Source organism: Artemia sp. Qi Xiang Cuo, chromosome 9 (assembly GCF_049724085.1).
Source record: "Artemia sp. Qi Xiang Cuo chromosome 9, ASM4972408v1, whole genome shotgun sequence".
NCBI lineage: Eukaryota > Metazoa > Arthropoda > Branchiopoda > Anostraca > Artemiidae > Artemia > Artemia sp. Qi Xiang Cuo.
In genome coordinates, this window is record NC_142802.1 from 188,445 (window position 1) to 205,192 (window position 16,748).

General features: G+C 34.7%; 1 protein-coding gene across 2 annotated transcripts in view; it reads left to right on the forward strand.

Annotated features, from left to right (window-relative positions):
- Positions 1–696: 696 nt before the first annotated feature.
- Positions 697–16,748, forward strand: part of LOC148948193 (uncharacterized) — a 64,065-nt gene continuing 48,013 nt past the window's right edge. Inside the window, exons 1-3 of one of the 2 annotated variants that reach the window (XM_089094191.1) lie at positions 697–799; positions 12,711–12,856; positions 16,507–16,701. In XM_089094191.1, the coding sequence (XP_088950317.1) occupies positions 750–799; positions 12,711–12,856; positions 16,507–16,701 (391 nt within the window). In that variant the 5' untranslated portion in view covers positions 697–749. Of the gene's footprint in view, positions 800–5,960; positions 6,064–12,710; positions 12,857–16,506; positions 16,702–16,748 lie in introns of those variants that run through there. The other variant, XM_089094192.1, reaches the window with a different exon arrangement.

Here is a 16,748-nt window from a genome sequence, read left to right on the forward strand (position 1 = left end):
CCTCAGTGAGGGATTGGTTTAAAAGATCAAAAGTGCACTTATAAGTACAAAAAAAAGAAACAACCTCAATTCCTGCTGCCTCATCCAATCCTATCCAACTCTCTAAGATTAGCGTTATTTATCTAAGTTTTTTGTTGTAAAGCTGGTTTTTAAGCTCGATTCCATAAAGAACAAAGGGCGAACGAAGTATATGGTCAGGCCTGGGGTCCTTGCATTTCTTCCTAAGGTGACTTCTTCAATTAAATGTCGGCATATTTCTTGATAGCCAGGAAAGGCACAAGCCCCCCTACAATCACGCACCTGTTTTATCTAAATCAACATAGTTAACATTGACTCATTTTTCAAGGAAATTTAGGCTCCCGCGTATTTTATTAACATGGGGTAGCATTGCCATCAAGGTGAAGTTTGAACAAATGAGTCATCACGACCCTGTTTTTGATATCCCATGAGACCTTCCCAATATAAAACTTGAGAGCCTAACTTAATGTTCGGTAGACCCATTGCAGGATAAATTATAAAACAGTATGAGACAAAAAAGTGGGTAGCTACCAACAACTTTTTGACTTTCAAATTGTTTCTCAATTGGTGATTGGTTCCTTTTATAGTTGTGTCCCGCCCTCTGCCTAAAACCACAAACCCGCATAGGAAAACCTTTGAAGAATATGGATAAAACTAAGCACAGTTGTGCTGATAAGTGTTTGTAGATAAGTTACGAATCAATTATCGATAAAAAGTGTTATCAATCAATTATGGCCGAGGTTAATGAAACCACTTGTACGCCACTACCAAGTCTCAATAGGTATGAATTTAATGTAAACAAACATGGTTAATGAAGGGCAATTGCTATTATCTTACTAACCATATAAATGATATCAATAAGTACACAAAGCAGTATTTGGTTATCAATGTTGTAATTTATTTAAATGAATGCTGTTATTGAATTTAGCTACGAAATATATGTTAAGTTAAGGGAAAGACCTAGTACTCAATACGTGGGCTTTCGAATTGTGAATCGCAAGTTTTGGTATATCTTTTTGGAGATTTGATCAGCTTATTAGTAAACAGATACCATGTAATTCATCTTTGAATGTTCTTGCAGAATATGACGTATGCCACCATGGCAATCGAGTCACATCTCCCTCCCTCTCTCCTGTATAGGGGTCTAAGTCTATACTAAACGGGCCAATAAGTTTACTTCTTGTTTTGGATTGCATATTCCATCGTTTTAACTTGTTTTAACTAGTTTTCACATGAAAATGTAAAGAGTGAAACCAAAACTTAAAAAGAACGAAAACATGTTGCTTCCAATTCTAGGCAACATAGGCCTATATATACACAACTAGCTAAAATAAGCTGACTCGTTATGTTTCCCAATATCTGTGAAACTATAAAAGATACTTGTCTGTTAAACGAAACACACCCAAGAAGTAAAGTTGGATTAATCTTAATTAAATATACCAAAATATGATGATAACATGATACTGTGGAAACAAAATTATAGCAACTACAACAAAGAATTGTGGAAAGCAGGCCGCACAACACGCATTATATTAAATATCTAACTTAACCTAACCCCTAACCACCTTTAAATTTTAGATATTTAATTAAGATATACCCATATCCTAGTTTTCTCACTCAGAATAAGCAAACCGTAACCGATTCCAGAGAGGCAAACCGTCAAATCTTAGACAGCGTAATTCTTAAGTGTGTTTTGTTTAACAGACAAATGGCTAATAAAAAACTGGCTCTTCACTGAAAACCCAAACCCCCATCCACTGAAAAACTGTTAATTTGACTGGGAATTCAGCTGTTCAACAATTGGACAAACAGATGTTTGTCCAATGGTTTGTTTTTTTATCATTATTAGCTGAGTACCGGTACACCATGGACAGCAATTCTAAAGCCCATTTGAAAGAAAATTTTTGTATCTACATGCTTTATAAAATTTTACTTGATAACGCCAAGATAAGCACCTGAAAAGTGCACTTTTGCTGCCATTTCTGGCATAGAAAGGCTTCAAAGAATAAAAAGCTACCACCTCCACCATAGTCGCATGGTTGAAATCCCTGCTCTTGTATACTCCACCTCCCAGCCCTCCTAATTTTTTTCATGAATTTCCAGGTGACTAGGTAAAACTACGCTAGTTCTAGTGTCTAAACTAGGCTACTGGTCTTAATTAGCGAAATGTTAGTAGGGGAGAAACAATTTATTTGTAATATCGTGATGGGTCAAATTTGTTGTTTGCAAGTTAAATATTGAAAACAATTTTCAAATAAACTATCTTGTAATATTTCCCTATATTTGTAGAATTTTTAAAAACTAGTGTTTTACTGAAAATACAAAACTGACGCAGCAAAATAGGATTAGAAGCATAAAAATCCGTAAGTGACTTGAAGAAAGTAAAATAACAATTACAATTTTAGTTCTCTAAAAAAATTCAAGTAAGCGTAGTTTTCAGTAAAGTGTCAGTTTTTCAGTATTCTACAAAGACAGTGAAATATTCGCAAGGCAGTTAATTTTAAACAGTTTTAAAGAAATATGTGGTCCAAACGGCGAAGCCGTAATTCTTGTTCATTTTAATTTTCAATTTCGCTCTTTACTTTCATTGGAAAAATGTTTTTTCTTTTTAATAAATCCTTTTAAAGCTCCTTCAGAGGGTCTCCTAATCCAATCTTTTGCTACAAAAAATAACGCAGCTCATACGTATGAATTTGAATGCAAAGACTATAGTGATAATTTTATGTGGTTTAAGTTTCCTTTGTGCCAGAAATGTCATTTGGCTAACAAGTTTTATTATGATTTAATTATAATTAATCTACAAATACTACGTTCATTTAAAGATGTAACCACCCGATTTCGTTATTTTTGAAAAGTGGATTTGAAGCAGTGTTGCCATATTGATTTTTTAAAGTCAAACTAGCTTATTGTGATGGCAACTGGCTTGAACTTTTTTATAACTGGGTTGCGGCTTAAAACTTGGTTTAAATTTGCGAAAATTTGCTGTGAAAGTAGTTTTATCAACTAAGCAGGGTTAATTTTTATTGTAGGCATATTGTAAGATATATGGGCGCGCATAAGCTGAATTTTAGGGGATGGGGGGCTATGAAAAGTACTGTTAGTCCTTGAATATCCATGGTCGTGTTTTCAGGCACCGGGTTTGAAGTGTGTTTTGAGTATTTTCCACAAATATCGTTTTCAGGTTCTCCGTGTTCAACCCAGCAAAACTTCCAAGCGTGTTGGACATGGGTTCTTAAAAATTGTAATGCACTAGAATAGCATAGTTGAACATGGGTTCTGAGAAGACATTTGCCGTGTTGAATACCGAACTCAAAACGATAATCTGCAAAACCTGTGTCGAAATCCGTGTTGGGGCCTGAAATCATTCACACGATTTTCCCTTTAAAAATGTAAATGGCAGGGGGCTGGGGCCACCCTGCACCCCTCTTATGGACGCCCATGATGAGATAGCTAAGAAATAAACATAGGCTACCATTTGGTGCATAATTCAATCATCTAATGGACTGTTCTGATCAAACAGTTCGTGGTAACGAACTGTAAGTAAGGAGCGACCCGGCTCAATAGTAACCGAAACTCTAAAAACCGGAATTTTGATACCCATAGATACATCAATAGAATCAGATTTTTATGCTGATTTCAACTATATAAGTTTCATTAAGTTTAGTTTTACCCATCAAAAGCTACGCGCCTGAGAAAATTTGCCTTATTTTTGAAAAAATGGGGAAACACTCCCAAAAAGTTATAAGAATTTAATGAAAATCACACCATCGGATTCAGCGTATCAGAAAACCCTATTGCGGAAGTTTCAAGCTCCTATCTGCAAAAATGTGGAATTTTGAATTTTTATTTTTTGTCAGAAGAAAGATCACGGATGCGTGTTTAGTTGTTTTTTTTTTTTTTTTTGATTTCCCCAGGGGTGATCCCCATAATTCCCGAGGGAAGGGCTGGAAGTTATGAACTTTGCCCATTGTTTACATATAGTATTGGTTAATGGGAAGTATAAAGACGTTTCAGGAGGAATTTTTCTGATGGGCGGGGGGTTACGGGGGAGGAGGCTTCCTTGGGGGAAGGGACATTTCTATGGAGGTGGCGCCGGATTTCCCAGCATTATTCAAAAAACGATCAGAAATTAAATAAAAAAAAACTAGCTTTTCGAACTGAAAGTAAGGAGCAACATTAAACCTTAAGACAAACAAAAATTATTACGTATGTTAGGGGGTTCGTTCCTTGTCAATACCTCGCCCTTTTTGCTAAAGTTTTTTTTAGTAGTTTCAAAAGAGATATCTATTCTAATTAACCGGCCTTTGTGATTCCTGGGTTTGTGATTCGAACAAAACTCGAACTTTAGCGTAAAGAGCAAGGTATCGACTAGGGGGCAAACTCCCTAATAATTTTTTTTAACTGAAAGTAAGGAGCGACATTAAAAATTAAAATGAACAGAAATTATTCTGTAGATGAAAGGGGCTGTCCCCTCCTCAATACCTCGCTCTTTACGCTAAAGTTTGAATCTGTCACACAACTTTATTTTTTAAAACAATAAAAAACTTTAGCGTAAAGAGCGAGGTATTGAGGTGGCGACAGCCCTTTTCATATACGCAATAATTTCTGTTCGTTTTAACTTTAAATGTCGCTCCTTACTTTCAGTTAAAAATGCAAAAAGGAACCAATACATTAGGGTAATCACGAAAAGTTAAAGTTGTGTTGGATTTGGAACTAAAGATTGTCTTATTTTTGGCTTATTTTCTGGGTTACTTTTTAGTTCCTAATCTGGCAACACTGGCCTAAGCACTGTGAAAATTTCGGAAACTGTACCAAAAGTCTCAAATCTGAGCCGACTATGCCATGGAATCCTGATTCTCTTTTTGGCGGGGGGGGGGTATGCTTTTTCTTATGTTTCTCTTAAAATATTTATAATCTTCAATGGGGCGTCATATTTTTAGATAAAACAAAAACTTGGCATTTCATACATGTACTAATTTTGACTACAAGTTTAGCCATTTCTCTGTTAAGAAGGACCGGGAATATACAGCCTGTATAATACAGGTACATTTACATGTGAGTTACACAAACATACTGTTTCTAATTTTCTCGTCAAGTTCTTCATAATAAATAAAATGAAAGCCGAGATTTTCCTAACATAGGAAGGCTATTTGAAAGAAGTAGTTCAATTTTAATCAGCTAAATTAAAATTGAATCGTGGTTGCAGGCCTGTATAAGTGGTAAATGAAAGATTACACTACATAAAACATAAAATATAGTTTGTAGTATGTAACTCTGGTACAATTCTCAGCAAATAAGACCTCGTTCCGCCACTGGGTGTGATTGTGAGAGGGTTTGCAGGGAATAATTGCCCCATCTAGCTGTTCTAACACCTTTTGGTTTTGAATAATGCCTGTTTTCGACATTTTCGGAGAACAATATCTCTTTCATCTATTTTCGTAGAAGAAATAAAGTAATCGCAAGTGGCACATTTTAAAATTTTTATAAATATATTTTGATCCCCTCTCCAAATTCCCATGAATTGGTATCTTTACTTTCCGATATGGCTTTCGCCATGTAAAATTGAATATGTAGTTACTACAGAAACTATGATTTACTTATTGTAATTTTCTGAGCATTTGTTATTGTCATAGACTGTAATATAATTTTTGTTTTAGCATAAAACTTTAAATCCGGCCTGTACAAAAGATCATGATAAAGTTCTCAGCAAATAAAGCCTTTTCCGCTGTGGTTTTCTAATCTAAATTGAACTTCCTCACCATTCCTAAGGATGTGGAAAGTAGATAAAGGTTTTTGTACATAATTCAGACAACCCAGGGTTGAGTCTAATCTATAGTTTGTTCCTGACCAAATAGAAAGATGATAAAGTACGTATTATCAGAAACAAATAAGAACTAAATTCTAATAAAGGTTATCAGTTGTATATCCTTCCTTTCTCTGTTCTGTTGTTCCATTTCTCTTCTAGAAAATTGTTCTTGGGATTCTAATATATACGTATTTATACTTTTAGAAATGTGAGGAATATGTAAACTTGAAATGCATCAGGTATACTATTCTAATTCAAGTTATGTATGAAGGATATGTTCGAAAGTTTGAATTACACTAGTCATGTTATTCTTATTGAAACTCTATATATAAATAAAAAACATGTTTTGTAAAGCTTTAAATTAGTCAGGTGTATTACGTTTCTTCAAGTTTTGTGTCAAAAACAGCCTGTAATGTTTAAAATAAATCAGGCAGGCTGTTTTAAGCTACGTATCAAAACTATTTTCTAAAGTTTGAAATATCTTAAGATTTAAAGCCTGTTTTGAGCCACCGAAGCTCTGTTTTGAGCCACCGAAGCTGTTTTGAGCCACGCTCCTCAACGCCTCGCTCTTTACGCTAAAGTTTTTTTATTGTTTAAAAAAAATAGAGTTGTGAGAAAGTTAAACTTTAGCGTAAAGAGTGAGGGGTTGAGGAGGGGACAGCCCCCTTCATAAACGGAATAATTTCTGTTCGTTTTAAGTTTTAACGTTGTTCCTTACATTCAGTTTAAAAATCTTGTTTTTTTATTTAATTTTTGAACGTTTTTGAATTTATGCAGGTTTTGATTTTGGCTCACCGTACATGAATAATTAAAACAAAATTTGCATATTAATTTTACTTTTATTTGGTTAAATGGCTTTCTCAAAACTTGTTTAATTTTATTTACGAACGTTTTTATTAATAATATATATACATAACTTACGAATTAACTTACGTAACGAACTTCTATATTCATAGATTTTTAATACGTATATTAGGAGGTTCGCCTCTGAGTCAATACCTTGCTCTTTAAGCTAAAGTTCGAATTTTATTCCAATTCTTTAAAAATGACCCCTTAATCACAATCAGTTGAAATCAGTTGAAAAACTTGTTGTTTTTTTACTTAATTTCTGATCTTTTTCTTTAATAATGCTGGGAATCCGTTGCCCCCTTCATAGCTATGTCCCTTGCCCCATGAAAACTTCCTTCATGGAAAGGTCCTCCCATATAGCCCCCCCCCAACACCTAACAGAAAAAATCCCCCCTGAAAACGTCTGTATAGTTCCCAATAACCAATACTATATGTTAACACTGGGTCAAGTTCATAACTTTCAACCCTCCCCCCAGGGACTTCGGGGGATTAAGTCATCCTAAAAGACATTTTTACCATATTTTTGACCATGCTGAACGAAATGACTATCTCAAAATTTTGATCGGGTGACTTTGGGAAAAAAATGAGCGCGGGAGGGGGCGTAGTTGCGCTCCATTTTTTTGGTCACTTAAAAAGGCCACTAAAACTTTCAATTTCCCTTACAATGAGCCCTCCCACGATATTCTAGGACCATTGGGTCAATACGATCACCCCTGGGAAAAAAAAAACAAACAAACACGCATCCGTGATCTTTCTTCTGGCAAAAAATGCAATATTCCAAATTTTTGTAGATAGGAGCTTGAAACCTCTACAGTAGGGTTCTCTGATACGCTGAATATAATGGTGTGATTTTCATTAAGGTTCTATAGCTTTTAGAGGGTCTTTTCCCCTTTTTTCTAAAATCAGCAAAATTTTCTCAGGCGCGTAACTTTTGATGGGTAAGACTAAACTTGATGAAATCTATGTATTTGAAATCAGCATTAAAATCTGACTCTTTTGATGTATCTATTGGTATCAAAGTCGCGTTTTTTAGAGTTTCGGTTACCATTGAGCCGGGTCGCTCCTTACTTACAGTTCGTTACCACGAACTGTTTGATAGGTTATTACTCGTATATCCCTGATTTTTGATTAAGCGGCACATTAAAAAATATAACTTGCTTTTTCAAACCCAAGGAAAGGGCGAGACTAAAAACCTAAATAGGCAAAAATTATCTTGGACAGGAGGGAGGGCAACACTGAACAAGAAGGGGTTGTTTCCTTCCTCAAACACAACTCGTAACTTCTTAGTGTTAGCTTGTGCTTTACTAAGACAAAACACATCCGATGTTTTCATTGAAATCAGGTACCTCTATTTCTTTTAAAAATTCATTGAATATTTTTGTAGTTTCGAACTGGACATTAATTTTCTTACAGTAAGTTTTCAGTAAACCCTTATCATCCACTTGATTATTATTGATAGGAATTGAGGGCGGCAAGAGTCCCGATCCCGTTACGAGTAGATTTTACCCGTTGTAAAATATATCATTTTTATTGCATTAAAAAATTGTTTTATTTTTATTTTTCATAAAAACATAGTTTTTTGTTGCTTTCATAAGGGAAGGGGCAGCTGTTCAATTTTAATGCTAAAACATCATTTTTCCTGAAGTGAAATCAAGAAATAATAGCAATAATATTAATTTTATTATTAGTTTCTAATGTTAGAAGAAAACAAGGGAATGCTGCTGCACAATAAAAATTCAGATAAAAGAAATAATTCAGGTTTCACACACTTTACTCACTTATTCACATATTAAAAAAGCAATTTTGAACTTGCAGAGTTCAAAATAAAGGTCCCCAAAACAGCAATTGCACCTTTGTAAAACTGCCCCAAGGTCTAAGTGCAAGAGGGTTTTCTGCCTCCTGGCTCCACCACCGATGCTACTATTAAATATTTTTATTGACATTCAAAAGCTTAAGTAACAACGTTCGAGAAGTGGAATTGTCCCAAGTAAAGGATGGGATATGATTAAATCATGGTTGCAGCGACAGCTGCAAGCAAGGAAAGAGCTAACCACGAAGTCCATGGCCCATACTAACCAAAAGTTTAAAGATGCATTTGATAAAAAAAAATTGCCTGGTGAGAAGAAATTGTTATTCAAAGCTTAGTTAGAGATGGCAACTGTTATTTCTATTAGTCTTAATAATAGAATATTGTTTAGAAAGCAAATTTACAGGCATTTTGAAAAAGAGTCCAAAATCCCTCCAAAATGACATCGGATTGAAATTAATTTACAGAAAATTAGTTTTCTTTTTTTGTCGCCGCTAGCGAAGCTCTATAACATCGTAGAAAGCTCTTTAGGGGATCATCTAAAAGCTAGTTTTTATATATAATGTTTTTGTTTTAAATTCAACTTGATAAATCCATTGCAAAGTGCCATCTGACACTCAAAAAGTGCACTTCAGGAGCCATTTCTGGAATCAAAGCTCGGAAGAATAGAAAAGGGTCTGGCCATAATCTCCATGAGTTGCTGAAGGCATTTAAAAACTAATTTTTACATCTATGTGTATTTCTATAAATTTATTTTCATAACGCCGTCGTAGACTACCACATGCCACGAAAAAGACAATTTTTGGTGCCATATCCTGTTCGGAAAGGTTAGGAAGTATGAAGTGGGTACCGACATATTCTTCATGAAAAAAAACTTAAGCCTTTTTACAGTCCTCACTCTTGTACATTTTCCCTCATCCCCCCAGTGAGTTTTCTATATTGTGGGCTCACTAGCAGAAGTAATAGGCTTTTGATCATATATACGTACTCTTTGTAAATTCGTCTAGGTAAATCTATCATGTCCCACATGGCTTCAGAAGTGGTGTTTTTTGGTGCAACTTCTGGAGTAGAAATACTGGGAAGAATGAAAAGAGTACCACACAAATCTGCATGGCCGAAAACCAATAATCAGAATACCGAAAAACCAATATATATATATATATATATATATATATATATATATATATATATATATATATATATATATATATATATATATATATATATATATATATATATATATATATATATATATATATATATATATATTTGAGTTTCTTTAATTTGAAGGAGTATCCTTTAAGTAACTATGTGTTAAGCATAGTATAAATATATAAATTTAATATTTATACTGTGGTAATAACCAGAGGCTCCATGGCCGCAGAGTTTTGAGGCGTTTAGAGGAAATTGAAAGGAGTATACCCAAGGCCGTATCCAGGGGGGGGGCTTAGGGAATTTGGACCCACCCCATCCCCGAAACGTTTGTCTGACTCGTAAAAACGTAACAAAAATGGACATAAACAAGTTTTGTATGCGTTTTTTGTTGTTTTTTTGTGTAACCCCCCGCCCCCCCAAACAAAAATTCGTAAAACCCCCTCCGAAACAAAATCCTGGGTTTGGCCTTGAGTATACTTTAAGTAACTATATGTTAACCAGAGGCTCCATGGTTACAGAGTTTCAAGGCTGTTTTGACAATATTTACAGAAGTATAATTTAGGTAACTATATGTGTTATCTAGAGGCTCCATGGCCAAAGAGTTTCAAGGCCGCCCCAATATTAAACTCTATCGAAAAACTCCTTTTCCTAAAATATAAGGAGCAGCAAAATAAAAAAGGGGATATATCCAACTGGCCATTCCCGATAAAAAAAAAAAAAAAAAAAAAAAAAAAAAAAAAAAATTAGAGATTTAATGACTAGGCTAGAAGAGCAAGAGATCCAAAATTGGGGTGATAGCGCAAGTGCATCGACTGGTTTATTTTTCAATAAAAGTGTTAGAAAGAGTTTACATGAAGAATATCATTTCAAATTAAATTTATCAATTAAATATACAAAGAATTTGGATTCCGATGCAAGGTAATCTACCACTTCTAAAAAATTGGAGGGACCTTACTTTTCCAAATAGATAACGAATTTGCCAACTATGCGATATTTTGGGTAGACTGTGACATTTTCTTTCTAGGTTCAATGACTTGGCAAATCTAAGGGAAGATTTATTTAATAGTAAAAAAAGTAAGTAAGTATGACGGGACTAGACCCTTAAGGTCCAAACCAGCGGTGCTGATCTCCGTTTCGTAGCCCTTCAGCCAGGAAGTGCAATAGGTGGCTGGGGGCCAGCCATCCTGTGCTTACGCACACCCTTCCTGCTTACCTTCCCCAGACTTCTTCAGTGTAAATGATATTTATTAAATAGTGGAAATGATGAGCTGCTACAAGGGTTCCTTAAATCAACGTCTCCTAGATATATAGTGGCAATAGATAATTTTAATTTAAAATTATCATATTTTAAAATTATTTTACGTTTTTTAATAATTAATAATTAAATTTATATTTTTAGATTATTTAAAATTATTTAAATTACTTAAATATATCTTATTAAAAATTGTAAATTTATATTAAATTAAATTATTATTTAAATTTATATTATTAAAAATAATAAATTTATATTAAATTAAATTATTTATGATTAAATTTATTAATAATTTATTAATGTTTTAGTAATTTTATTTTAAATTATTTAAAATTTTTAAATTTTATTTAAAAATTTTAAAATATTTATTTAAAGGCTCGAAAAAAGGATTTTCTTGCATAAGCAAGCTGTATGGTTTCTAGATTCCTAGAATTATTCTAGAGCTGAATAAGTTTCTAGAATTATTCTATAATTATTTTCCCTTTGATCTCAGTATCTGGAAATATTAGGATTACCAATGTGAAACGTGGAATGTTTTATTTCTATTTACCACATATAATTTATTTCAAGGCTTAGTTATTGTTTTCAAGCATTCAAGCTTCATGTTTAGTGGGCAATAAAATTTATCTACATCTCAAGAAGGTCGAAACTTGAAATACGGCTGCAAAAGCAGTGTAGTATGCAGAGTTTTAATTTCTGTCAAACATGTCCACATTATTTGCAGGGAGTAAGGTGGAGCCCCCCCCCCCCCTGTGAATTTTCTCATTCCAGCTTGCTGATCACTAACGTTAATGAATTATTTTCCCTAAGTCATCTCTAAGGATTCTTGTATTTATTCTCTCGTTTCATAGTTTCTTGAATTTTTGGTGTTCAACTAAAATTAACATAAAAATGTTTTTCTTGTGGAAACAAAGAACGAAGTTGAAACTTAAAATGGATAAAAGATATTGCCTTGCAGATTAAATAAAAGATACCTACAAAACGAAATTAATTAAACTGACTCGCGACATTTCCCTAGTATTTGTAGTTTGCTGTTTCTAACAATTTTTCTTGGAACTAAACTTATCTTTAGACGCGTGGAAATATATATCGACAAAATCATAGTCTTTCAAAACCAGTGGTAATTGAATGATATATTAAGTACTACTTTATATTCATCTCTTTATCCTGTCGGCATTTTCTCAGATTACGATCTATTATTTTACCGCAAATTCATCTATGTAGGCTATTCTGTCATAAAATATAACTGACATTGATGAAAACATTAATTTAATTGTTATCGGAAATTACAACACATACACTTCTCTAAAAGAAGGGGGTGTTACACAATAAATCGTGCAAGGGCGAATGGTAAATCATGGTCACACATCATACGTTGGATTTTACATCAAATAGCATCCAATGTGACTAGCACGAATAACATATAAAAAGACTAGTAGACACATAAGGTCTTGGTCTATAGATGTCGATTTATCTTATATTTAATTCTCAAGCTTTATTTCTTCTCTTAGAGTGGTTCGACCAACTGAAAATATTTAGCTCTATCTGTAAAACATATCCGAAAGTTTACTTAATTACCTTTCGACAGCCTTCATTCATTATTATGAATAATAACTTTTATTCTCTGAAACATTGTATGCAGGGGGGGAGGGGGGTTGTCAACAAATATAAAACAGGAAAAACAAAAGGAATTCGGGCACGATTTTAAAATGTCCTTCCGTACGGACGTGCCTCTTTTTAAGCTTCATAATTACCGTAGCTGCCGTTTTACTCAAGCACTAAGTTTTTTATTGTAATATGTATATTTATATATTTTTTTTTAGCATACCCGGAAATTGGAACAGAAACACACCTTACTTGAATCACGAAAGCTTACCTTCAATACAATGTACATTACCATCACAAAAGCTACCTCCTTGGGAAGATCCAATATTGCAAGCCGCTTGGGGCTCCATCCAAACTTCAATGTGTAAGTCTTATTTTCGTTGGGAGACTGCAGGGAAAGAGGGATAAGCTGTCTTTTTGCTCTTACGGCAAAAAGACAGTATAAGACTATATACAATTAATTTACCTTATTTTAATTTAGTTATATATTAATTTAGTTTCTTTTTTAAAATTTAATTTTCCAGGAGTTTTTTTTAATGGGTGAAACAAAGGGTAAAGTGCCTTCCAATACAGAGCAGGCAAAGGTATTTAGAGAAATATTATGATTCCTAAAGGGTGTATGCTTGTCCCCTCTGTAACGAGGAGGAAGTAGATATGGAAGAACTCTTAGAGTGCCTGGTGTTTTCTGATTTTAGCGAAGACATATAGATGGCATTGATTTTTTATTTCCTGACATTCTTCAAAATAGAAAATAGTCGATACTAGCTCGAGTTGGTACATACGAGCATATAGATAAATACCTGGAAAGAATGAAAAGTTTAGGCGATTAGGTCATTTTGTTTGTATATGATGTATTTTTCGCTTTGCATTTTGTTTTTGTAACTTGTTTTTTGATGTATTACTGTTTTGTATAAATTTTTTTGTGAACATAGCCCCTGGGCTTTTGAAATACACATCTATACATCGATTTGCAGGATTGACAGTCCGACATTTTGTATTATTGAAACGAAATGTGACACTCTTCTGGTAAACAGTTCCTTTCCGGCGCTCCCCCCCCCCCAAGAAAGAATTTATGGGTTTGTATGTACCTCTGGGAACCTTAGAAGGATACCCATGTTTATTATAGGTTGTGAATGTCTTATTACCTTGTTATATATTTGTAAGTCTTGATATTGACTAATTACTGCAGTTTCAGAAAGATATTTTTTTCGGTTTTACTTTTAATCCTTGTTTTAACAGCCTTTCTAAACCTCTTAGTATATTCATTTCTCTGACCATTTGAATTATGCCATTCCAATAAGGAAAGAAATGGGGACTAGCAGAATTCTTTCTACTGGAACTCAAAGACTAAGGCACGATGCCATGGCAGGCATGCATAAAGTTACGGGGGCTATTTTCCTCAAAAGTTTGAAATGTCTACGGCTACGATAAAGGGAGTATCAAGCGGCGATATTTGTGTATAATTGTGTGCATAATGTAGTGCCAGAAACTTTTAGAGTTTTACAGTTTCAGAAGTATAGTTTATGATCATGATGCAAAAAGATCCGATAACTTGGTTGTGCAGATTGATCATAAAAAATTTTATACTGAAAGTAAGGAGCAATATTAAAGCTCAAAACGAACAGAAATTATTCTGTATATGAGGGGGCTTGCCTGCTCCTCAATACCTCGCTCTTTACGCAAAACTTTTTTTAGAACTTTAAAAAAAAGCTTGTTGTTCTCAGTAAACGGCACTTGTGCTTCAGGACTCGTTTTTAAGGAATTGGGACAAAAAGTCAAGCTTTAGCGTAAAGAGCGAGGTATTGAGGAGGGGGCAACCCCCCTCATGCACGGAATAGTTTCTGTTCGTTTTGAGTTTTAATGTTGCTCCTTACTTCCAGTTGAAAAAACTTTTCTTTTATTTAATTTCTGATCGTTTTTCAAATAGTGCCGGTAAATCTAGCTCACCCCCATGAAAAATCCCTTCCCCTCACAGGAAATTCCTCCGTTCCTAACGCGTAAAACACAACACCCCCCCCCCCATAAAATTCCCTCCGGGCAATTTCCTTTTAAAATCCCCTCTGGACAATTCCGCCCTCGCTTAAAATCCCCTCTTCCGCCTTAAAAATTCTTTTGGACGATTCAGCCTGAAGAATTCTCCTTGACATACTTTTTTTCCTGTAAATCCAAACACGCTAAAAATAGCCTCCTGATAATTCCCCCGGAACTTCTCCAAATGCAAAATTGAGTTAGCAAAGAGAAAGTAAAACAAATAAAATTAATTTCGAATAGGAATTCTGTCAATCCCCCCAGCGTAAAATTTCCTCTGGAAAGTCCTCCCCCCCCCGCGGAAACTTGCGTCCTCACGAAAAATGTTCCCTATGGAAACCTACCCCAAACAAAAAATCCCCCCCCCCAAAATGTCTGTATACTTCCCAATAACAAATATTATACGTAAACAATGGGTAAATTTAATAACTTACAGGCCTCTCCCCACGGGCTTTGAGGGGTCATGTTACCCCTAAAAAAATGGTTATTGGATGTTTCAACCATGCTGAACAAAATGACTATCTCAAAATTTTCATCGGACAACTTTGAGGAAAAAAAAGATATGAAAGGGGGGATATTTGCCCTCCAATCTTTTTGGTCACTTAATAAGGGCTCTAGAACTACTAATTTCCGTTCAAATGGACCCTCTCCTGATGTTCTAGGACCACTGTTTTGATACGGTCACCTCAAGGGGAGGGGACAAATAAAGACGCATCCATGATATTTCTTCTGGCAGAAATAGAAAATTTCACATTTTTGTATATAGGAGCTTGAAACGTCTGCAGTAGGGTTCTCTGACACGCTGAATCTGATAATGTGATTTTGATTTTTTATGAATTTTAGGGTCGTTTCTGCCTTTTTCAAAAATGAGGCAAATTTTTAAGACTCGTAACTTTTAATGAGCAACACGAAAGTTGATAAATCTTATATATTTTGAATCAGCATAATAAGCTGACTCTTTTGATGCATCTACTGATTTCAAAATTTTCCATTTTTTACATTTCGTTACCAAGAATTGTTTGATACAAGAAGCTGTGATAACTTGGGGGGATGGGAGGGGTTCCTTCTTATTTTTTTTTTCAAACCTGCTCTCATCCATCCCCCCTAAAAGATTATTTTAGGTGACTGTATCCTGGGCATCTAAAGTATTGAGCAGCCCTCCTCATTTTGAGGCACTTGTCCAACCCAAGGTCATATATGCTGCTTTCAAACTTCTGAAATAGTTACCTAAAACAGTTTGCTAAGTTGCTTTCGAGGGGACGGTCAGAGGGGCAATGTTCGACAGGAGGATGAAAATTTGATTGAACATAAATTGCCGAGCTGGTTCTCCCCTTAGGAACAGCTTAGAAAACTGTTTTTGACAAATATATCAGAAATGTGAAAATTCAGATATAATCTTTAGGTATGAAAATGATATTGTGCTATTTACAGCACCTCGACGGTTTTTGTTCGACGCAGCAGCCCAAATCGTTATAAAATTGAATTTTTATTTTAAACACCTGGTATTGATTGACGGGGGGCGGCTGTTTTAGCTGAATGAACTTTAGTTCTATGCTGATTTTACTTTTCGTGGATCCACTGGTAGTTTCTCTACTGAGATGTCAAGTGGGTCTTAAAATTCACAAATACGTCTAAAGCTCGCATTTTCCTTAGCAGCCTTTAAGCTTAATAAAACTTAGACAATTTCATTTTCGACGCGGTCACAGTAGAGCAGACTAAGAAAAATACCAAAGCCTGAAATAGAGTAACTTCAAAAATCTTCGACAATTTGCATTATCAAAACAATATTTCCAAATCTTGGGATGTTACGATGTGATCCAACCGAAATTACTTTAAGGAGAGCCTCATGGTCCTAGGAAATAAATATCCCCTGTCACCAGCCCCTTCTATCATCTATGTGTAGATATATACAAATACGTGAGGTGTCGGACAATCTGTAATATATGCATTCTGTCTTACAAGAAGGCTTATTTAAGTTTTTTGTAGCATATCCAATGTCAAATGAAGCAGCCAATTTCAGTTCTTCTTTTCTCCGTCAAAGAGGGTCTCAACCTCTTTCAAATATAGAACAGCTTTCAAAGCCAGAAATGATACAGCCAACGTGGAGTGCCACTACGGGTTGGTCTTCTCCTCAGCTATCAGCAATGTATTCGGGAAAATTCCACGCCGGAATCACCCCAGGTATGTGCGTGTTCTTTATGGGTTCATTACGACCATCCTGGGTAAAC